The following is a 24,297-nucleotide window of genomic DNA, read 5'->3' on the forward strand; positions in this document are numbered from 1 at the left end:
TTCTGCAATATGATCATGTGCGAGTTCTGTTTTCAGTTCTGCTAGTTTAAAAATAATATCAGATTAAACAAAGGAATAATTTAAGTTTTCATTTCCAACAGTTAGTGGATCCTTTTAATTTCTTTGTATAGGCTTGTGGGCTTGTTTCTAAGATACTGGTGCTACTAAAATTAGCTTCCAGTAGGAAATGTATGTTCCTGGGTTGAGTATTTTGGATGTTATTTGTTTTGTTTATATTTGGCAGGGTTTTAAACACTTCTTAACTTGCTGTATTCCTTTTCCTACAGAGGCTTTTAAGGCTATGTCAATATTGTATTTAAAATACATTTTGACAGCGTAGTCTCCACCTATTTCTACAGTACTGATAAAGTGATGCGCCTTGATCTCTGTTAAATATGCCTTCATAAATTTTGGGGATCCATGAATGAAGTATATTTTTCTTGTTTTTCTGTTCTTCTCCATACCAAATCAGGGGTAACGACAGTATCTCTAAAGCAATATACTGGTTTTCTGTGACAGTTCAACCAGATATATTTTATTTTTTCTCACTCTTCTGGCTGGAAAAAGAAGGACCTCATTTACTGATATATACATATATCTCTACAACAGATTTGTTCTGGAGTAAGTCAAGTTAAACTGATAAAACCAGAATAAAGCATCGGTAAAGCAGTCCGGTGCACAGAGTACACTCTAGAAAGTTGTGTAAGATTGCTGTCCCAATTCTGCGATCACTAAATGTAGCCTCCCGATTTCAACAGGAGAGTTTTTGTTTTCTTTTAGCCTTTTTCAGATATCCCGGATTCACAAATTAACATATATGTGTATATATGTATATATAAAAAATGCATGTGTGTGTATAAAAAATTAGAGTCATACTAGCCTCCTTGCTGCATTTGAAAATGATAGCTGGCTTAAGAAAAATGTGTGGGATGTGTCTTCTGTAAACAAGAAATTACTTGGTAAAATTACTGTAACTCTGAATGTACTCACAAACCCTTCCAAAACAATTGGAAATGTAAGAAATCCTTAGGAGCTGATTTTTAAGTAGAATACCTTGATTTCATAATTGGATTCTTCTGTGACAGTCAAATATTTGGCATTTTTGTAAGAAAAATGCCTAACATTCGCGTGCAGTGAATTGCATGAAATGTCAGAAATTGCAGAGTGTTAGTATTTGGGCTCATATTGTCCCTGAGTTCATTTCTGGTAAAAGTCCTGTGGTTTCTCTGGAGGAAAGAAATTTAATGCATCAAAAATACTGGCACTATTTGGTTTGGTAAAATACGTGTTTTATACAGCTTCAAACTTTGAGGAGCTAACATGTCCTCAGAGGTACTGGTTTCTTCTAAAAGGATAGCTTATTAAAAAAAAAAGAACAACAAAGCAACAATAGCTATGCTTTTTTTTTCAGAGTAATGCTAATTACACTTCGTGTATTTATCTTACTCACACTTCTTTTCAAATCTGTGTTTGCAGATTTCCCAAGGTCATTTGTTCTTAAGGGGTATTTGCTGCAATGAAGACAGTAGGACTTTAAACATTTATTTTAAAACTGACAGCAAATAATTTTTTTGGTATAATAAGCCTGATTCTGAACCCTTTACCCAGGAAAAAAACTCTCAGTTAAGTTGTTAGAAATATTTCTTGAGTAAGGAGTGGAGCTCTGGTCCGTGGAGAGTACTGTAGTGCACATTCAAAATAATTGTGAGTAATTATAATTAAACATGTATTTTTAATTCAAACAAATTCTGTTAAAACTAGTAGCAATTGCACATATATAAAGGGTGATGTACGCTTCATAAACTTAGAAAGTGTTCTGAATGGCATTAAAGTTATATTTTATCATTTAACGTATTTAATGATGTGATAGTCACTTGTTTCAGTAAGTGATTATATAACCAGTATTTACCTCTCAAATTTTGTTGGGTAATCAGATCATGGCATATGTTAACTTTTAATTAAGAACATATATGAATTATTTTCTTCTGTTTAGACAAGAAGTGTGTAAATTGAAATATTTTCAAACAGGTAATTTTGGGCAGCTTTGCTGTGATGATTCTAGTTAGTGTATGTTGAGGACAAGATGATAAAGTTCAGAGACGGTAAGCTGGATCTCTCTCGAGATATACCCGGAACCAATCGTTCTCCGAGGATGCCGCTTCTCAGTGTAATGTTCTGCAGTTATTCAAATGTATTCACCTGTAATATACGTTCAGTGGTATTTCAGCTTAAATGGCTTAAATGAGTTTAGAACACAGTATGAGAGATTGGCTAATGTCTTAGATATACAATGAAAAGGAACTGTGGTACCACAGACGCAAAATTATGTGTCAGCAGACCATGAAACAATTGTATTTTATAGCTCAGGTTTGTGATGAAAGTTTCTTAAAAGCGAAGATGATCTTACACAAGGTGAATGGATGTTAATAATGATTCTTGCTTTAAGTAAATCTTTTTTTTCGGTGTCTGAAATTTTGTCATTGAACCAGGAATTCTGTGGTCTGGTAAAAGAGTTCTTTTTGAATATTTAAAACAATAACAGAAAACCCCTACTGTGTTGGCTGACTGCCATGAAAAATTGGAATCGCTTTTAAGTAAGCCGAAGGTGTGGTAGTTTGGAGTTAAAGATGCGTAAGTGTTAAACACTAGGATTTGGTTTTATGCAGACTTTCCGTGCAGATATTTTGAAAATGAGCACTGATGGGTTTTACCAGTGGCCTGGTAGGTCCAGACCCTTGTGCAGGGCCAGAGCCAGTGTCAGCCTTCACGTCCTTCCATCCCCATCGCTCTGTACCGGGGCTGCTGTGGACTCGCACTGCACCGCACAGCTTCACCCCAGGGTTTATCTGATATGCCTGATTGCCTGATTTTCATACCCAACAATGAGAAAAAAAGTCCGAGTTTTAATCTTGGCTGTGCTTCAAATTAAGCACAAGTCTTTATTTATGCTTTAATGGCTTCTTTTAATTCTTTCCTTGTTTTTGTGTTTTTTTTTTTTGTTTGTTTGTTTTTTTGTTTTTGTTTTCCTTTCTTCAGCTCAGGTACCTGACAATGACGAGCAGTTTGTGCCAGACTATCAGGCTGAAAGTTGTAAGTATAGTATGAATCATCACTTTCTTAAAAGTATGTATTTGTACATTTATATTTGGGTCTTCGTGTTTGTTATTTATTGTGTCATCTGCGGTCATGTGGTAGCTCCTTTCGCCGGTCGGTGACATCAGTGTGATGAATAGATAAAGCAAGTGGCGTTTTGATGTGCAGCCAAAAGAAGTTGTTTGGGCTGAAGGTATAACCTTTAGCAGGGGGCCCTCTCCTGTAATTCCCACCCGCTAGGCCCAGGGAAGCAAGGAAAAAACTGACGTCGTGGAGGTGCAGGGAGTTTCTCTGTCTGTAGAGTGAGGAGAAGAGCGTGTTGAGCCGGTACAGATCAGATACTGTGCTACATAGGAGGCAGTTCTGCTGAGCAGAAATCGGGCTGCTCAGTATGTTTTGTGTATAGATAAATAAATAAAATTATCCACATAATCAATCAAATACAGCCACTGCTGAAGCATTTTTAAGTCATCTTAGCTTGTGGCGTTTTGTTGCTCAAACAAAATTTCCCTTTGAATTAATGGGAGGAAGCAGGGGTTATATTAAGCTGGATGCTTTGCATTATTTGCTACTTTACTTAACATGTGGCCAAACGTAATTTCTTTTTAGCCTGTACCCATCAAATCTTGCCTTTAACTGCAAAAGTGCTACTATTCTGTTAAACGCTGGCTCCCCTTCGCTGTACTGTACCTGCTGTTCTGTGGTTTTGGCTGGTTGCAGGGGCATAGTAAAGAAATGGCATGAGAAACATTATCTGACAAAGTCAGAGATTTCTTGGAGCTTCTTTATGCATCTTTCTTCCTCATGCAAGGCTTCCCTCCATCATCAGAGGTCTCTTCTAAATGGTGTCTGCTGACTGCAGCAGAGCGCATGGTAGCTTTTTCGTTTTGCTAAATAACTTAAATAATTTAACCTATCAGAGTGAATTACTGCAGTTCACTAAACCAGATAGCTGTTAAATACAGCATTCGTGTGCTGAAATGTTAGGATTAAAATTAGAGAAATTAGAAAGAATTGCATTAAAATAGTCTTCAACTCAAAAACCAAATTCAGACTTGTTGAGTTTTCTCATAAATCTTTTAGAGGATTTTTTCCAGTTATTTAGAAACTGTTTTAAGAAGAATTTATTAAGAGTATTCCTAACAACATTTTGTGGGGAAAAAAGGAAAAAAAAAAAAAACCCCAATGTTTTTTTCATCCCCTGACTCTGATAGTATATCTGCACAGCAACAATTTATTTTTGTTTTTCTCTAGAAGTTCCTGTACCTATACCAACCAGCAATCTGGTCACTTTTAAACTTTTAAAGATGCCCTTTGTAACAGGTGTGGTTTTTCTGCTGGCTTCAAAGAGGTTTTGTTTTGTTTTGTTTTGTTTTAAATTAAATTATAATATGAAAGCCAAAACTATTCTATAAGTTGAAAATCAGATACGTTATCCTACATATGGAGCTGTGTCCAAATATAGTCACGTATGCATACGTCCTTTGTGTAAGAGTACAAAGTTCAGTTAGGGCTTCTATTAACCCACAATTATTGTTATACAACAAGTCAATGATTCTTGGAAAATAATTTGTGAACTGTGAATGAAAAGCTCCATTGAAGCTGGTCACTGCTTTTGATGATAAAGAAATTTTCCTAATATGGCTATTTTATTAATGCTGTTAGCCACAGCTTACACAGTATTATCAAAGGAACATTTATTTCTTCATTTCAGTTGGTTTCTTTATCTTAAGTAAAGGTCAGGAGAGCTTCCTGGAGACTTACTCTGACAAAGGTTATGGAGTTTCAGACATATACTTGGATATAATATATGTAGCTGTGGGCTCTGCAAAACAGGAACGGAGATCAACATAACCAAAGCCATGGGGAAATTACTGCTGCAGAAGTAGCACAATTGTGACTGTTTTCTCTAGGATCCAAACCTGCCTTCAAACTCTATTATAATGACTTACTATATATAATCTATAAGTCTGTACAATGCTCACCCTGTTACTGGCGGCAGCCTGGCAGGAGCACTTGGCTTTTTTTTTTTTTTACTATTTTTTTTTAAACATGGGAGAGGATGGGTAAGCTTTCATAGATTCAGTGTTTAATACACTTAATTGAGCCAAAAATGGTGAAGGACAGAAGTGTAAACCAGTGAAGAAGGTCACAACCACTTTCTAGTTCAGGGACAACCAAACCATGGTCAGCCACCTCATTTAAATTTGCTGCACAGATATCATTTATGGAGATGTATATGGTGGGGGGTGGGGGTGGTGTATGTGATCTGCAGAATATGTAAAGAAAACTGAAGTGCTCCGCTGAAACAGTTACAGTCTGCAGTCACTGAAACAGTTACAGTCCAGGTACAAAATTAGTGACATTTTATTTCTAGCTTCGTTGCTTGAGAAATGGGCTTTAAAACTGAGGTAGATTAGTGGTCTTAAATTGAAACTTGTAACATTGAAAGGAGTTGTAAGAAACTTCGGTAACAGTAGCAGTGCTGGAAAGCTGTGGTTAAGACTTTCTCGCCTAGAAATCACCAAGTTAGTCAACTCCTGAAGCAAAGATGTGGAAGGTAGCAGAGGAACTGATACTGCCAAGAACATGTGCTGTGTCCTAGCACTGAGCAGGATTAAATGCCCCTCAAAGTGCTGTGGGTTTTGCGTTTCTGTTCTGTAATAATGATTTTAACTACTGAAACTGTATTGGTATGAGTAACTAAGGGAAACATTTAGTTTAGATTAGATATACAGTCCACTTTATCCACTTAAGGATTTAACTTCAAAGCTAGCTTGGGACCATGAATATTTCAATTATGAGTTGCTATTAAACTTCAATCAGTTTTCAAAAAGCAAATATAATATATATATTTATAATTAGGTGTGGCCTTCGAATATGATGAGTGAGATCAACAGCTAGCATAACTTCATGTGATATTATTGACATTACTGGAATTACACATATTTCTACTAAGCTAAGGATCCAGCGTGTCAGGCTTCCCCTTAATGCTTTAAACTTCAGTGTACCTGTTTAAAGTTGAGTTTATTTTCTTACTCCATTATGTCTTCTGGAAAGAGGTCCTTCCTACCATAATAATCTCAGAAATGTCTGCACTTCCAAACCTTTTTTTTTGTCACAGCGTCCAAAGCCCCATCTTGTGCATCTTGTATTACCTTTTTAGTAAATATTTTTTTAATTTTAATACCTATCACAAAGAACATTTTTGTAGTTTAGCTCAGAGTGAGCAGAATGAGGAGTAGATAACAATTAGCCTGTTTGGATGAAATTTAAAAAACAAATCGCAGTTCAGATTCTTATAACCTTCTGCTTTCTGCAATGACTGAACATTTTGAGTTCTAAGGGAGAAAAATGTGTATCAAAAAGATTTTTTTTGGCTTGCAATTACACTGGAAAAATATCGCAATTGCATATTAAATAGTATAATTTTCTTACTCTTCCATTTCCATTCTCGTAAGAAATAAAAATTCCACAAAAAGAGGGAGGAATCACTTTTACAGGCATTTACTTGGAAATTCTGTGTTAGGCAGGTTGGTTTTGCCCCATTCTGAATCTGCTTCTACACTTCAGCTGACCTGTTTGCTATATATTCAAGTGACTTCCTAATGACTTTTTCTTTTAGCAATTACGTGAAAAGTTGTTTAAAGCAAAAATGCAAAATCTGTTTCTCCAAAAAGGTGAATGCTTTTTTTTTTTAAATTAGCGTTCTGTTTGTGACACTTTTTCCAAATTCTTATCTAATTCGTAGACTTAGTTAAGCTGTTTTTCTGTCCGTATAAAGTCAGTATTCACGTGTCGAGAAGGGTGACCTGTGTTAACTTCCTCAGATAAGGTTTCCTATTGTTTCAAGTCCATTTTCATATACTGAGGAGGAGCCAGATCCTGAACTGGTTGTAATCAGTGGCAAGGCTTTCAGATACTGTAGAACAGCAAGGACTTTCCAATCTAGGAATAAAAATGAATAAAGTGTTCAGTTTGCTGGAAGTCAATAGCTGTTGAGGTGAAGATTGCTTGCTCCCATTGTTTGGATGGTTTCTATGACAGACACAAGAGGAAGTAGGTAGGATTTGCTGATGTTTAAAGGATGTAGTTGGCAGACAAAACTTGGTATTGTCAACAAGACGCTGATTTGTAATTCGACCTTGGTACAATTGGTTATAAATGGGGATTACCCTGCACCAAACCAGATTGCCTGGTGTCTTAATAGCATAATCGTGTTTTGTCTTGCTGTAATAATATGTATTTACATTGCTCTGTTCTTCCAGAGTTTGTTTTTTTTTTTCTCTTTCTTCTTTTGCCCTAAAATGTAGGTTATGCATTTAAAATTAATGATAAAGTCTAGCTTTTTGCTTTTTATTTGTTATTGAATTTCTGCTAATGAGGATTTGTGCTGTGCTTCACCTTCTCTTTCATTTTGTTGTATTATTTCCCTGACCATCACAGCCTTAACTTAACACTGCCAAGGGGTAAATGTTAATGTTAGACCACAGCTGTTGACAGTAAATGGGAAGGGCTGACTGTAAAATCTGTGCTCCTCCATTTCTGATTAAACTTTAAGATAGGAAAAATACTTTTTTAGTAGTGATTTTGTCGCAGATCTTTCACGACCTTTATTCTTTCTCTTACCTCTGTTTTTTTTTTCCTCCAGGTTTAGCAAAGGAGCTCTTTCAATGTAGATGCCAGGAGCCTTAAATTATTCAGAGATGTGCTTTTTAGATGCTCTGGCTTGCAATCTTTAAAAGCCTGTTAAAGAGAGATTCTTTACATAGGCTTCAGGTAGCTGTATCCTTCTGTCATTTTAACTAATGGCTTAGGGTATTCCAAATGCAGTTTAAATGAGGAAAAGCTTTAATATTTATTTACATGTTTGCAACATACAAAACCATGATTTTTTTTTTTGCACTATCAGGTGAAAAATGCTCTGTTTGTTTTATTTTCTTTTTCTTTCTTGACTTAAATTTCAAAAGCGAATTTCAGAACTAGAAGAGCATTTCCTGTTGGCTTTGGTATAGCAAGAGCTGGTGAGCAACTGATAGAAGTTAATTTCACTTATTTTGATGTCTTTTGGAGAAAAAAACCCACACAATTAAAACAAAGTAGAAAACCAGAATAATGTAAGTTCTGATGGGCCTCCTGAAGTCAAAAGGAGATCTGTTTCCTGGGTTTGTTTTTGTTTATTATGCAGAATAGTTTAATTTTGCAGCTTCTAGAAAAAACTTAGTGGACTGAAAAAAATGGCAATATTTTTCAATGGGATGATTCACTACATAGGCAGCTGGTAGTCATGTCTTGGTAGTGCACAGTGTCCTAGAAACTGCAATTGGTAGCGTTTTGGTTTTCTGTGTGTGGCAAGTTGCACACACCAGCGTGTTTTCACTTCTTTTTTTTACAAATTTTCTTTTTTTTTTTTTTTTTTTTTTTAGAGTCTGTGTGGCTGGAATCACCTTTTCTTTAAGTGTAGCTCTGCAAGTGTGGTACTGCAGCAGGCAGTCCGAGAAATATCCTACAAGGTGGTGCTAGCTGTTCTGGGTGCTTAGCTATTCCCTGGTAGGGCTTTCTGCTGCAGCTGTGTTTTGTTTCTTGCCACTTGTCTTGAAACTACTACCTTTCATAGGTCAGACGTTGTCAAATATGGAGACATTTACTTATTTATTTTAGTGCATGCCTGACTGTGACGGATTCTTTCTAAAGGGCTGTGAGAGTCGGGGCTCTGTGGTTTGTTCCTGCCCTTAGCTTTGTGTGACCTTGGGCATGTTGCTTAACATCTTTGTTTCTCAGTTTGAAGTAGGTACAGAAATGCATGTATCACTCTGCTGTGAGATACACAGCTTTCTTAATGATCACTTACCTAGAGATCTCAAAAGCATTTTACAAAAAGAGTCCAATGCAATTGCTGTTGTAAGAGCTGGAGAGGTCAGACTTGAGGAGTCGATGCTGACCACCTTATCTCCCTTCATAGTTGCCTTAGATAGCCTCACTTCTTTCATTGTGTCCCTGAGCACTTGTTTCCTTTGTTTAAGGCAGAACTGAAACTGTTACCAGTTGTTAACTTACTTTTTTTTTTTTTTTTTTAATTCTCATTCAAAAGAAATTAGGAATTGGTGTCTTTCAGAGAACTTTGTGGGCTTATTTTGTGGTTCATCACCAGGCATTAGTGTGTGCTAATACGGATTTTTTTCCTCCTTCTTCCTCTAGAGGATTTTTGGAAATATTTAAATCTGCCATAGTCGCGACCTTTTCCATAATTGCAAGATTTAATTCTTGAAAAAGTTTTACCAAGAGGCAGACTGTCGACCGTAATGCCTTTAACTTGTGATCTTAGTAGTAGAGAATTTGTAGGTTTGCTTTGATTTTAATAAGCAGTTTCTGTTTATTTGCTTTTCTGCTTGTATTTTTATACTAAATTTCCAGCTTTGAAAGTGCAAGGACTTTAGGTTCTCCTGGATTGTAGTAGTGGTAGCAGCTCATAGATTGTGTAAATACTGATGGTGGCAATAGCATTGTGAAACAAATGACAAGACCCCCTTGAGTACATAGCTTTTGATTTTTAAAACTTTTAAAGTGGAAGCTCCTCCTTTCAGAGTGCCCTGCACGCCGTGATGTGAATTTTATTGCTAACGAAAAGGTACCTCTGAGCATCCCAGCAGAGACAGCAGCCACATTATACAGATGTGGTTTAACTGCACGGGGCCGCTGTGAACCTGGTGGTCTCCAGCTCTCTGGGGCATGGAGGAGCCCAAGCAGCTGGACAGGGCTCTTCTTGTGGGGTTTTGGCCCCCTGTCTCCCTCCCTGGCTTTCCACTGGCATGTCCCTGCTTGGCCAAGCTGACTTAGTTCCTTTCCTCAAAGCCCCATCCTCGTTTGCTGTTTTATTGTAGATTAAAGGCTTGGGTTGCATGTGGAGGTTATCAGCTAATGAATAAACTTCAGTCATCCTGTCCTGTGATAAATCTGTCTTGTAGATCAAAGATGAAGCATGTAGACCTTTTTTCTTTCAAATGGTAATTTCTTAAGGCTGTCAGATCACTTCCTAAGGTCTGTTTACATAAAAACAAAAACATTAAACATATTTTATTCAAAATGTTGAATTTTCAGTTTTGAAAAAACCTTCTATTTTCTCTCTGAGAAAGCTTCCCCTCCTCCCTTCCCCATAAGGACTCTGTGAAAATCCCATCTGTGGAAATACAGGCGAGCCTCACATTGTAACTTGTAGTCATGGAAGTATTTTCTTAACACTGCAGTTATTTCTGTTTTAAAACAGATAGTTGTTTAGTTAATATCATCAGGAGTATGTATATGTATTAAAGCATCTGTTCAGTTCCAGTTGTATTAAAAAAAGTATGCAGAAATTTGTTTCAACTGTATTTTCACACAGAAACCAAACAAGGCAGATTGAAGGGTCTTCATGATTCTATTTTGATACAAAACTGTTATTCTCCTTAAACTGCTTTCCATGGAGTGTTTTTGCAAAATGTGTTTTGTATTCCAAGAGCAGCCTAAATAATGATTTGAAAATCCATAAGCTCTGGGATGGTGTAAAATAAGGAGGAAGTCTGCAAGCTGAGTCCATCCACTTCTATTTATTTCATATGTTTCTTTAGGTCAAATGTATTTACAGTCTGTATCTTTTTTTTGTCTTTTTTCTTCTGCTTGCTGCCTCAGCAACTGAAGACAGAAGTCAGCCTCTCCCACAGACTGCTGTGAAGCTTTCAAAGGGTATAGCAGCAAAAAAAGGGAGGAGAGAGTGACAGTCCTCAAAACATCAGTTAAGCATTGGAGAGTCTGTGACACATACATGTCATGTAGGACCGATATTGCTAGCCCTCTGTAAGCATACAGGAAAAAAAGCCCTTGTTTCAGGTTCTGTGTCCTTTTGGTTTGGTCCTATGCATTTCAGTAGTGGGAAGTAATTATGGTGGAGCCATTTATAAGCTGATAAATATGCATAAATGGTGATATTTGTTAATTTTTTTGAGTTTTAGAAGTTGTCGGTGTTTTTTCTAGGAATGATCTAAACCTAGTCTAAACTGGTAAATGGAAAACTGATCACTTTTTCAAGGCACGTGCTCCAGTCTTTTCCCTGAGAAGGATTCTTCTCTTTTTCTTTCACTTATTCTTCATGTTCTCCTTGTCTTCGATACATTACTCTTACCCGTTCCTGGATTATAGTTTGACTTTGATGAGGTGAACAGAGAAGTGAACTGTCTTGGTAAAGGATATCTTTATTCTTACATATCTATTTGTTCTGTAAGCTGAGGATTATGCATGTTAGAAAAGAGTGAATCATTAGCAACTTTATTTCTGGTTGTCTTTTTTCCCGTGGCTGTTTATGAACTTATTCAGCAAATGTTGTTGCCAGTAAGTTAATGTAGTGAAATATTTTTTAGCAGTGACATTTACTGCCAAGTCCTGCAGTCACTGAATAGGAAGGTTACTGACTGGCCAGGTTTTTGTCTTTAAATTTATATATTATGAGTCGTCATCAAGGACATTTGAAAAATTACGTGTGCAAAAACAATTCCCAGTCTTGCTAATTTGATCCTCTTTGCTCAAATGTTGTCTCCTTTCTGCTTCTAATATATATCTAAAAAAGATAAACAGTTTAATTTTTTTAAATACTCTGTCTTCATGCTGAAACCGAGTGCAATGTTTCCTTATTAACCCATCCGTAAATAAAATTTCACATGACCAAAGCACTAACATAAATGGAGACAAAAAAGACTTAAAAAATTGTCAGTATGCAGTAAAGATGAAAAGTTTCAAGCATTTGGGATTAGAATTGGGGAGCTGGATTTATACAAGTGTATGTGTATATATACAGTGTATACTCAGTGTGTATATATACATATTCTGTATGTACATGTATGTATATATATGCATACATGCATACAAGAAATATACACGCCATGTAATTGTCAGTCTTACTGATTGCATGCACGTGTAAATTAATCATACAACTTCAGGAACAATTGGCTTCAGAAAAAATGTGTGTATTAATAATGTACATTCAGTTGGGAGTCTCATATACAGTAAGAATGCTTCAAGTAGTGGCAGAAGCCTTAAATATCTGTGCTTGAGAACAGAGCCTGGTTGCAGGTGATCAAAATTCCACCGGCTCCAGAAAGAGTACTTGCTAAGAGTCTTTGAATATCGGGCTACTTATTTAAGTCCTGACTTTATGTTCCCAGATGTAACCACTTCTGACAATGGCTTCTTTGTTTCCCTGTTGAATCAGTGATAAAACTTGTGAGCTGAATTTTATTGTTGACTTATTTCAATGGCCTGCACCTTTTTCAGTGGAGACTGCAGTTTTTGCAGTGGTTTTTGGTAGTGAGTGAAAGATTTAGATTTCAGCCTTGCTTTAATGAACTATAAACTAGATCTGTTAGAGTTGCCTTACTGGTGAGCATTTGTGAAAATTTGACATTGAAGCATGAAGGACACATGTATTTAGAGTGGTGACAGCCTCGTTCTTCTGACGAAGTAAACAAAAATCCCATTAGCTACCCTGAGTTAGTGTATACTTGTTTTATGAATGTATACATATTTTTATTGTTAAAGGCAAAATCAAATTAAAAATCTTCTCAAAATGCAATTTTGTTCTTTTTAGTGTCTATTATTGAGAGTTGCTAAAATAAAAGCAAATTGTAAATAATCTTTTAAATTAATTGTTTAATTCATGCTAGAGAGAGCTCACTGTGTAGTCCATTTCATTATTTATTGGCTTCTCTTGCCTTTGCATATTCTTGAGTAGCGAACTGACAGACAGGCATGATTATCCTTAAGGATAATCTTTCATTATGATGCTCCTTTATTATGAGGATATTCCTATTTTTATAGCGAAGCAAACTGACACACTGATTATGAATCTCTGAAGATTGGCTCCTAAGACTGAGCTACTTCAAACTTGAAGCAACCTTCTGACACCAGTTGTTTAGGTTATGAACAACAAATGGCAGAACCACAGATTAAATCCAGTTTCTTTCACATTTTGTGGAGCTGCAAGTACAAGATCAGCAGCCTTCTCATCTATAGGTCTTTGCATGAATACGTCAGAAAAGAACAATGGAAAAATAATAACTAGATTGATGTAGCTTGAAACTTTTCTGTAAGAGGGGAAACGAGGCAGAATCAGTTCCTGTTTGTTTTCTGCTGTGGGCATGCTTTCCTAAGTATCAAGTCAATGATACCTTTAGAACAATAAATACAAAAAATACAAAATGGTTTATTTTAAAGCTTATTGTTACTTTTGGCAGAAATACTTGTTATAATTTCCAAAGTTTTCTTCATAATTCTGTTTCTACAAAACCTATTGAAGTCCAGACCCGAAACCCTCAAACTGCAGATTTATCTGAATTGCAAAGTGTATGTGTGTGTAAAATGCTGGGATATTATCTCACTTGGATATTTTAGTAATGGAAGTTACGTAGTACTTAGCCATTACCTCTTACAATTTAAATTAAATTTTGGAAATTGCTGCAAATGGAAATCCTGTCCTCAGAAAAGCATACAGACCCTGATTTAGTGGCCAGCTCTTCTCTTTGCATTTAACTTTATTGATAATTCCCAGGTAGGAATACAATTTAAGTTTTCTCCCAGGCTTGGTTTTACATTAAGCCCTTCCTCTTTAGCAGGAGCTCTAAAGGTGGATTGCCTCTCCTTGCACCCAGCCTGGGAGCCTTTGGAGCAACAAACATTATAAGTAACTGTAGCAACAAATGCCCCTGATCTCTTCCCAGGATTTTAACACCGAAAGCTAATGCAGGTGAGGAGCAACCCTGTTTCTCTGTGGGGTCCTGGAAGTTGCAGATCCAGTATAGAGGGATTAAAAATTCTTTAGATTTTTCCCCCCCTACAATCATCTTATGCTATCCACGGGTTTTAGATCAATTGCTACAGAATCCAGCTGGTTTAATTTTTATTAGGTTACTGCTTCCTCATCCAGAGAGCCCTAAGCCTCTGTTTATTTTGGGGGCAGGGGGAGAGGGAGAGCTCTTCCTCCTGCCTCACCTACTCTCCTCAGACATCAAAGCAAGCCGTTTTGCTCCTCCTAGCCTAATCCTCCCTTTCTCCCCCCCACCAATGTTCTGCAAATTTCCTTGTATTCTTCTCAGAGTTATCCAGTGTCCGTGCTATTTGTCAGCAGGTTAACTTTTGCCCTGGAGGTACTTGCTGAGAGGCAGACCTCCTCTGGCAGCGCTTTCCCCTCGTCTGTCTGCAATTGCGAGTCTCATACGCCTGGACAGGTAGCTGTCTGGAAGGGAAGGAGAGCACTGTATGAAGGCGACATAAATCAGAATAAAACAGTGCCCCTGACAGCATTTCTGTGAGACTGCTGCTTTCGGAGGCTACGAAACTGCAGCTCCCACTGCATGAAAATACCTTCTAGACAATTCTTAACTGGAAGCTGAAATCTTGTGGGGGTGGAGGAGAAGAGGGGTCAGTGAACAAAAATTGTGTCAACCCAGTCCTTTACTTGGGGGTAGAAGAGTAGAGACAGTCTTCTAATACCGTGTGGCAGTTCAGCCAGTTAGCAGCTGCCCAAATATAGTGTTAATTTAGGCCAAAGGACCTATAGTGTCCTAACAAGATGGTTACTGGCAGCCTGTTGAAAAGTTTGCCTTGTAATTGCTCTGTCTTTGGGTTTAGGGAGTAAGTTAACTTTTATTGATACTTAATGAAAGCTCCCTCCCTGCCTTCTCTAGCCAGGTGGCTTACCCTTTTGGGTGGGCTTTTTAATTTTGGTATACTGAACATACTTGCAGACTTCAATTTTCAACTGGCATGGTCCTTTTAAATGAGAAGCCAAGTGGCTACAAATATCTGAATTATCTCAGTGGTGCCTTCAGCACTTAGAGCGTCAGAAAGCTGCAGGTACCCTCAGTAACTCTAATGAATATTTCAGAAATCACAACTGCACAGACAAGCAAATGAGGGATATCTCGCACGAAAAATGGGGATTTAGAGCACTGAATCAATTATTAAGCTGTATGGGTACAACCTCTAATATTGTGCCCCCTCCTCCACCCTGGCTGGGAACCCCTCCACCTCTCGGGAAGGCTGCATCTGTTGTGGCAGAGGGATCTTGGGTTAGCCGCCCAGAAATAGCTAAACTGGCAAAAATTTTTGGTGTCTTAGCACACAAGCTTTAGAAAAGCACTTTTCAGTTAAAGAATTACATTTATTTCCATTTGTGAAGAAGCATCTAGAAGAATTTCTTTGCTGAACAGGGGCAGGAGCGTCATTTCTAGAAGTCAAATAAGCTGTGCTGTAGGGAAGTGGCATATGTCTGCATTATAATGATGATTTTATTGGTCGCTTTTCCCCGTGTACAAGTGCCCTCATATAAACCTGCTTTAGGGATAGTGATGCAACTTTGATATGCTGTGGGTACAGTGAACCCATCTCTGTTCTCTACTTCAACCATTTTTTTGGCCTCAGTTTTTATTCTGAAAGGCTTTATGTTAGTGCCAGATCATAGTAAAGATAGGGAAAAATTATGGTGGATATATAGAATTAACATAATCTAGAGATGAACAGGTCATCCAATTAATTTAAAATTGATTTTCATCAATACTTGTTTTTTGTCTTTTACTCATTAATCTGTAATGCTTTTTGCTTTAAAAAAAAAAAGGAAAGAAAAAAACCTCTCTTGTTCCAAAGCAAGAGAAAGTTATTTTAACAAACAATGCTTGTTAATACGGATGCATTACTGCAGATTTTAAGGTCCAGAATTTCCCAGTTGTAGGAAAATGTGCTGTTATTTTCCATCTTGAAACTCTGCAGTAGTAAACAGGAATAAATTCCAGTTCATCTTCACCTGCTCGCTACTTTTTCCTAATTCAAATTCAGAATCAATATTTTTTTCTTCTCATACTATGTCATCTGAGAATAGTCCATGTAGACTTTGAGGACAAAATCCCACAATTTTGGGCTGTCTTTTATTCTTCACCCCCTCCTTCCCCCCCCATTCCTCCCCACCCCCTGAGGATTTTGAAGACTATACTATTATGTAGCATTTGTGCAATGCAGTATTCAAGTAGACCGTTAATTGACATGCACAGCATTGTATGCTTTAGGCTGGAAGAGAAAATAAGCAATTTGCTTCATTTTGCAGAGTGAGTTCTAACTGTTATTAAAGTGCATTTGTAGTTGCATATTTTCCAGTAAAGGTGACAGATTACTTCAAAGCTGGTATTTTCTTTTTGTTAAACAAGGTTCTCAAATAGATCCATCTTGCCCACGTATTCTATTCTTGCCAGTTGGCTTTGAAAGCTGGTGCTTGGGCTCATCGTTCAGAACTAGCTTCCAAAAAATGAGGTCCCATGCTGTTTCTATCTATTGAGCTGGTAGGGGCTGGAAGGATCTGATCTGAAGCCAAGGCGAAGACTGAATTGATGGAATCATATCTAACGGGTTTGCCAAGTACTGCCCAGTCATGAAGTTCCACTTTCTGGGAAAAAGCACGGAGATGAGGAGTGGCAGAGCATTCGCTGTGATACTGCCTATCCTCAGATTTATTTCCCTGGACTTAGAGCCAGCCCACCACGTAGGAAAGAACTAGCTTTTTGTTGAATGCATTTTTACACATTTACATCTCGTTCCTCTTTTCTGCATGCTGCTTCCCCATTTTTTCACCAGTTACATATGTGCATTTGAAGAGGAAAATGCTTACTGCCCTTTATTATGGTATTACACATATTTTGACCATACATAATGTATCATTGCAGAGGCATCCTTGCACATTCGTTATGCTTACTTCCATTTGACTCTGTGTGCACACACACACAAACACCCAACGCAAACTCTGTTTCAGGTGAATGGTCACCACTCAGTGGGACTAGATGGAGGCCAATTGTCTGTAGGACCAAATTAGTCTTAAGCAAGTTCTAGTTTTCTAGATGCAACCATAAGATGGAGAATAATACCAAGATCATGCACATCTTCAAAAAACTGCTTGACAGGATTGCTTAGATTTCCCCCCCTTTTCTAGCAGCTTTCATTTGTGAGATAGTGAAAGCTCAGGTCTCTTGCCTATGTTCGGTTTTTATATAAACTGCCAGGATAGTCTCTGAAACCACAGTGGTGATACACATCTGTGTGTCAGATATCCAATTTGTCACCAGCTTCTTCCAATACCTGGCAGAGAGCAGGACCTAAATGAAATCCAGTTGACTGGAGCTCAGCTGAGATCTGATAGAGGTGACTTTGATAGATCAAATGGTTGAAGAACTTGGTGGAGTCTGTAGATGTAATCTGTTCAGCCACTTTTAAATCAGCTCACAGTCTTCAAGTCTTGCTCATCTTTGCAGCTGTTGCAGTGGTCAGAAACAAAAGGGTTTTTTTGCCGTTGTCTAGGCAAGAGATTGCCTAGGGTGAAAACAATTGCAGATCTTGCCTCAGTCATCCATGCTTGCAGTCACTTCTGTCTTCAGCTGTTGCAGTGGTCTGTATGTGTAGACTTTAATTCAAAATCATTGGGAACAGTTTAGCTTGAAAGACTCAGTTACCAGCCTTTACTGTCTTTCCATCGTCCTACCTATCTTCATCTGTCACCTCTCCAACATGATGTTTTTATTTCAGTTTTTGTTAGTATACTAGGCTGCTTGCTGCGTTCAGCTTGCAGCAGCAGTAACCCCCAGAGTATGCAAGAATGGTCAGTTGGGTCTGGTACCTGCTTCAGCTAATTCACCCTGTGCATTCCAAAGATTACCGGTAAAATTTCTCATTTTAATGTATAGTGGAATGAAATGGAAAGAGCATGCTGCTTTGCCATGCCGTTGTCTTTAATCACTTGCCCGTTAAATGGTTGTCGAAATTCAGAGTGCAGCTATCTGTAAAGGTCTGTAGCTCAAATCATAGTGATCTAGAAATAAATAATCAGTAAACAGCCTCCAGAATGGAGAAGGCTATTGCTCCATAGGTTAAATACACATTTTTGAAACCTCTTCAGAAAATATGTATAGTGCCTGGCATTCCCACCTAGAAGGTCATACAGAAAGTTTTTAGTTTGTAGCTCATTGCATCTGATATGCAAATACCTATACTGACTGTATGATTCAAATGGTAAGTAACAGAAATAGAGTATTTCAGGCCTCATATGAACCCACAATGTTATGTTTGATTTTTTTTTAAATGTGTACTGATAAGAGCACCTAGGTCATTACTATCACCTGAGAAGTAACCAGCACTTTACACTCCTTGATGAACCGTTCAATAAACTGTTCGTTTATTGAAAGTAGATCTTTTTTTTTTTTTTAATTAAAATGCCTACCTGTTGTACTTACAGCATAAATAATTTGTTTGAATCATCAGGTGAGTGCTGTTAAGTTATAGTGAGCGAGGAAAATTGCAAAAACACAAATTAGGGTCCCTGTCCTTAAGTGTATTTCAGTTTGCATTTTGATAGCAGTTTAGAAATGTTATCGCCTGTTTTGTCACAGACATAATTCACATCTTTCTTCAGGCACTGTAAACAAGAGAAATGGTTTAATGGCTCCATAAAAGGCACTCTGTGCTGATAGCTGAGATTAGACCCTTTAGTAATGGATTTTTGTATGTTGGGGGAAGGGGAGGGCTTGGCAGAGGTAAATGTACTGGAAAAGAATCTTGGAGAGACTCTGATGTATCTGAAGTGCCTGCTGCATTTCTGTGTGTATTGGGAGATAGATTTAAAGTGTGACAGTATTGGCTTTATCAGTACAGGGGCCTCCTCTTCTTGCTTTTGAAATTTTACCAAGTACTAACTTGGGTCGCCTCAATCAGTCCAGCACCTGGAGTTGTAGTGGTATTAAGATAAATATTTTTACATCTTCTACCTTTTCATCTTACTGTTAAGAAAATCAAGTCCCTTCTGTTCAAATGTGTTCAAGAAATCTCTCTAAACTTACATTGCATATTAACAGTTTTGCCTCAATCAATCATAAAAATGAATGAGTTTGTTTACTCAACCGGGTTTAGAGGGTGATTTGAGAGCATAAATGTGAAAAGCAGTTCAGAAACATGCAGCAGAAATGTTTAGGGCATGGCTTACTTCCTTTTCTCTGCAGGTACACAGAGTCCTCGAACTTAATACACATGAATGTAGGATTACTTAGACGGAGTTCACTAGCACAAGGAAGGTTGTTCCTGTCAGTTGATTTTATACCATATGCTCTTGCCCTACAAGTGTTGTTAATGAGATATCTTTGTCTCTTTGGTCAGTGGAGTCAGGATTGCCTGCTGTTAGCCAACATCATTGAATTACCAGTAATATTTCAAGCCTTTTAAAAATACGTTTAAATGAATTCTTCTTCAGAAAATAAAACCAGATTTTATTTTGTGTTCTGGGCAGGAATCTGGAGTTTGAAAATTATAAAATAACTTCTTGCTCAAAGGAGAAATGACTTGCAATTTCATGTAAAATATTGCTCATTTCTTCTTCATCTTGAATAGTCATCTTTTGAATTAAAAAATGTTTCAAACCATTGCTTTTATATTTGGTGCAGTGCATTTCTGGGGCTTTCTCAAAAGAAGTGATTCAGTTCTATCTGTGCAGAGGTGGTACATTTCCCGTTTCTCAGGCTAGAAAGTATACAAATCAGTCTCCTTTAAGACAAACTGATTCCTCCTTTAATTTCAGAGTTCTTAATAAAATTGTTCTTCGTTTGGGTCTTAAACTGGGTGTTATTATGAACAAAATGTTTGGGGATTAGGCTGTTGACAGATAGCAAAGGAGAACAGCACTTCAAAACAAGGGGTAGCAGGTTTCACCCTGTGTTCTTGCATGTTCTGTGCGAGTTTACTTCGTGGTGAAATTATTATTGTTTTGTATAAAATCTAGGTCTGTACAACAGCACATTATGTATAACATGCAAGCCCTCTTACTCTGCAGATATAGATAGACATATTTATGCACAGAGAATACGCATACAGTAATGTATTATACCTTAATCAATTTGCTACAGATGGTAGCAGTCCTTATATCTGCACATTGGTTTTGGAGGAGCTCCAGAGAGGGTCTGCAGATTGAGTCCGTTCTGATAACGATAAGCCTGACTTTCCCCAGTAGTTGAGATGAGGTGTTGAAGCCATCCATATAAATACACGTTGTAAGATTATTTGCCTTTCAAGTTTGGAGGTAGTTATCCGTAAGTAATCACTCGGGATGAAATCTTGGCCCTTGGTTACTTCTTAATAAGATCGTTATTAAGGCAGAGTGCCTGTTACTTTAATAGGGTTGAGACTCTGTTCTGGGGTTAAGTAAAATGAATTTGCCATCAAGAAGAAAGAAGTGGTGAGGAGCTGGTTGTTTGAAATGTCATTCTGTTAATTTGGATGTGTTGGTAGCTTGGTATGCTGCACTAAAATTAGATTGTATAAATAAGCAACCTTGCTATCCTCAAAAGAAAACGGATTGAAAACATAATATAAAATCCAGCTTAGCGAAATGGTGTATGTTTAAAATCTGTTTTAATAGGTGCACTATAAAATGAGTGTCACGCTAAAATGAAGAGTGACGGGTGGAGGGTTTCAGTGATGATACGAGAACTGTTCTGAATATTTGAAATTTTACTTTTGGAATAAGTCTGTCATCTTCAGCCACACTTAAGATGTGGTTTGAAAGGTCAAGAAGCCTTCAAGAAAGCCCCCCCAAAAATGCAGTGAGTATTTTTCTCAGGCTATCTTTTTTCCTTTCTGCCTCTAAAAATGTACACTTGAGGAGTTACAGATAAAGCTTAGCATGGTGACTGTGTCGGGGGACTGCCCGAGGAAGGCTTTAAATTTTACAGCTACATTATCTTTCTGGCCATAGTTAAGATAAAGATCTAATATAAAATCACTTTGGACTGTAATGCTTTCCCTAAATGAAATGAAGGCGTTAACCTACTTGATTTGATACACTTTACCCTAGCTTATAAAGCTGGGAGGAAGGTGAGGTAAACTTTAATTAAAACTACAGCACAGATGCCTTCTAGCACTGTGCCCTGTACCTTGCTAGGACTGTACACTAAGCAAAATAAAATGTACCTCACAGCCGAGGCAGCAGGCTGGAGCCGTGTTCAGTGAAAGTAATTTAATTAGTGTTGATCATGACTCCAGATGATGGTGATTTGATAAGGAATAATTTAGTACTTAACAGCCTTTTACATGCACCAACTCCATGTGGGAAGGTAAAGCAAATTGCACAAAATGAATGTGCTGCTTTCACTTGTGCCTGTGCCAGTGAGCTGGAAAACTGCCTGTTAGCAGACGTTCAGGCTCTCAGCGCTGTGATGAAATACCCAGCCAGTTCTCCGCACAGGGCTGTGGTGTGGGAGTCTCTGTACTCCCGTTATTTAAAAATAAATAAGGGAAGTAATTTTTCATAACAGATTAACTCCGAGGAAGTAGCAAAGTTAAAATAAAAAAAAAAAAAAATAGAGCAGCATGTGGTCTTTGTGCGAATATGTGATACTGGCTTTAAAAAAGAGTCTTGTTGCAGTTGTGTTTTAATTCTCTGATTCAAGTCAAAGAGATTACCTGCCTTTGTGTCGGAGCCACCGTCCTGGAGTTGTGGGGCCCGTCATACGCATTAAATGTGTGGTGTGCATTATGTGACCAAGACATGCAAGGAGAGTCAGCAGTAAAAGTTCACTAGCAAAAACCTGAAACAAACTACTGGATGTCAGCCTGCTTTGCGATTACGGTGAAAAGCTGACGGGGTTGCATTTTGCTGTATTATTAAATTTGAGACTCTTTATTCAAGAACTCCGTATGGTCTTTTATTTTAGTGTAAGTTCAGACAGTTTTATTCAGAAAGAGTTCTTTCGTTGTTGTGATGTTCACCACTTTTCATCTGTTTCTTAAATTACTGTGCTGTGCATATGTATTTGTGTACCTGTTTTACTCTCTGCTTTTCCTTTGTAATCTTTCCAGATAATTGACTATTATCCACCAAATATAATAGCTGGATAGCAGTTTTAGAAATTCTTGTGAGTTTTGTGAAATATGTGGCAAAATAACATAGTGCTATCTTGCAGATGTCTCAGCTGAAAGGCAGTAGTAGAAGCTGTCATGTAATAGGGTACGAGAGGACCCGTTTGTGAGAGTTGTCTGACTGTTGCCCAACCGTGGGAAAACCCGTGGTGAAAATCTGGAATCCAGATCTTACAGATACCTATAAATCAGTTTATTGGTTCTGATGCTAAGGTCTTGGACAGCATTTCTTTTACCTTCCCACCGAACACATGTGAACACAGGTGCATTAGTATCAGAAAATATATAGTCTGTAACAAATTGTCTTTCCTAAGTTCAGGTGCAAGGGAGGGGGCAAGATGCTACTTGATGGTATATAATAGTGGCCTGATTTTGTGCTGAGGTTCTCTAACAGGGACTGCTGCCACATACGTGGATTTCCACGGAGGCGCAAGTGTCAGGCTGGAGTGTGATGTTCAAACTACGGTGTTTTGGTGACAACAGAAAAAATCGGTGATAAAATTGATCTCCGAACTCTAGGCTTCTCGGAGGCCAAAAATGTATTTTCAACCTCATTTTATTTAAAACTTGCAGGGTGTGTTTTCAAGCTGTTAAATACCTGTCTTTTAGTCCTTTGTCCTCCTAGCCACTTACTTTGGATTTGTCTATGTCAGGTGAACTTTGAATTTTTTTCTGCTTTAATTTTGCTTAAGGTTGGATAGGAAATAAGGAAAGTTGGCTGGCTTAAACTAATATGCTGGTTAACCTTGTCTTTTCCTTTGGCCTTTTTCTTAATCCAGACCAACTTGTGCTTCTAAATAATGATGCATTTCTGTCACACTTCCTCTGTTCTTTTTACCTTTTAAAAAGGTGTGATTAATTTTTTTTTTTGCCCCGGTTTGTGTCTATATCACATTTACTATTGACTTTGGTGAGGCCAGGATTTTATCTTGTGTATTTTTGAGAAAAACTACTGAAGCCATTTCTTGTGTATTTTTTTCAGACGCTACTTATAACTAAAGGCACATGTAATCATCCAGTTTCATAAGTTTCACTGCAAATTTTCATGCATTCTGTGGGACAAAAAGATTACTAATCATATAATTGAGGCTGATATATGAGAAATTTATTTTGGAGTCATTTGTGTGGCACTCTTTGAAGTGAACTACTGTTGCGTTTATAGCTAAAAGCTACCTCACTAATATTACTTAAAAACATTTGGTGCCTGGGAAGTATTTTGCCTCTGACAACATTTACAGTAGTTAAGCCAAATATAAGTGGGCTGTTATTTTCCTGCTAATGAGATGGGATCCTGGCCATCATTCTATTAAACAATAAAAGTGCTAATAGCCAATGCGAAGGATCTCTGGTGTCTATTTTTCAGTTGACACCCCAAGAAATATTTGAAATGTTTATTTCCTATATTGTTTTTAGTATTACAATGGTTTAATTAATCATGTGTTTAATTAGCAGTGTCTAGCTTACTTGAGAAAGCTCATTGTTAATATTGTACTTGGTTTTTAATTACATTTTCTTTCTCTTTCCAGTGGCTTTTCATGGTCTCCCTGTGAAAATCAAGAAGGAACCCCATAGCCCATGTTCAGAACTTGGCTCCGCTTGCAGTCAAGAGCAACCCTTCAAGTTCAGTTATGGGGAAAAGTGCCTGTACAATGTCAGGTAAAGCAATCAGGAGCATGTTTGCAGTGAGAACTGCTGATTTAAATGAGGACTGACTAAAGAGTAATAAAACCATAATAGAGATCTTATAAAAGTTACCTCTTCAGCAGATAACAGACTGATGAGATAATGCATTTAGCTGATGAACACTGATGGAGTTGTTTACAGTTGTATCAAACACTTATATAACCATTTTAAAGCAGTGTTTTTCATCAAAATGCATATTCTCCATTCCTTCTCCATGGGAGATAGCCAGAGTTTAAAAACCCAGGGTGCAAGTGTGAAATAGAAGGAAGGAGTGTCTTGTTTTCTGCGAGTTGTGTTGAAAGTACTTTCAAAATGCATTACACACATTAGGAAAGAGAGAGAGATCTGTGTAGCAGGCAAGAGATTGGCAGGTCTGAGCAACACATTAGGTATTTGACAAGTTTTGCAGATGTTATATGTGTGTATTTGTGGGTGATTGCAATTTAAAATAGTATTTCATTAGGCTCTGCATCTTTGTTACCTATTCAAAAACAAGTCGTCTTCTTTTATAGGGACAGATAATAAAAGCTTTATTTATTTGTGGGTGGTGAAGGGGCTTGA

General features: G+C 37.5%; 1 protein-coding gene across 2 annotated transcripts in view; it reads left to right on the forward strand.

Moving 5' to 3' along the window:
- Positions 1-24,297, forward strand: part of ETV1 (ETS variant transcription factor 1) — a 66,021-nt gene that overhangs the window by 9,737 nt on the left and 31,987 nt on the right. For both annotated transcript variants that reach the window (XM_075143658.1, XM_075143659.1), the window contains 2 exons: positions 3,037-3,090; positions 23,580-23,709. In XM_075143658.1, the coding sequence (XP_074999759.1) occupies positions 3,037-3,090; positions 23,580-23,709 (184 nt within the window). The remainder of the gene's footprint in view (positions 1-3,036; positions 3,091-23,579; positions 23,710-24,297) is intronic.

Source organism: Calonectris borealis, chromosome 2 (assembly GCF_964195595.1).
Source record: "Calonectris borealis chromosome 2, bCalBor7.hap1.2, whole genome shotgun sequence".
NCBI classification, from domain to species: Eukaryota; Metazoa; Chordata; class Aves; order Procellariiformes; family Procellariidae; genus Calonectris; species Calonectris borealis.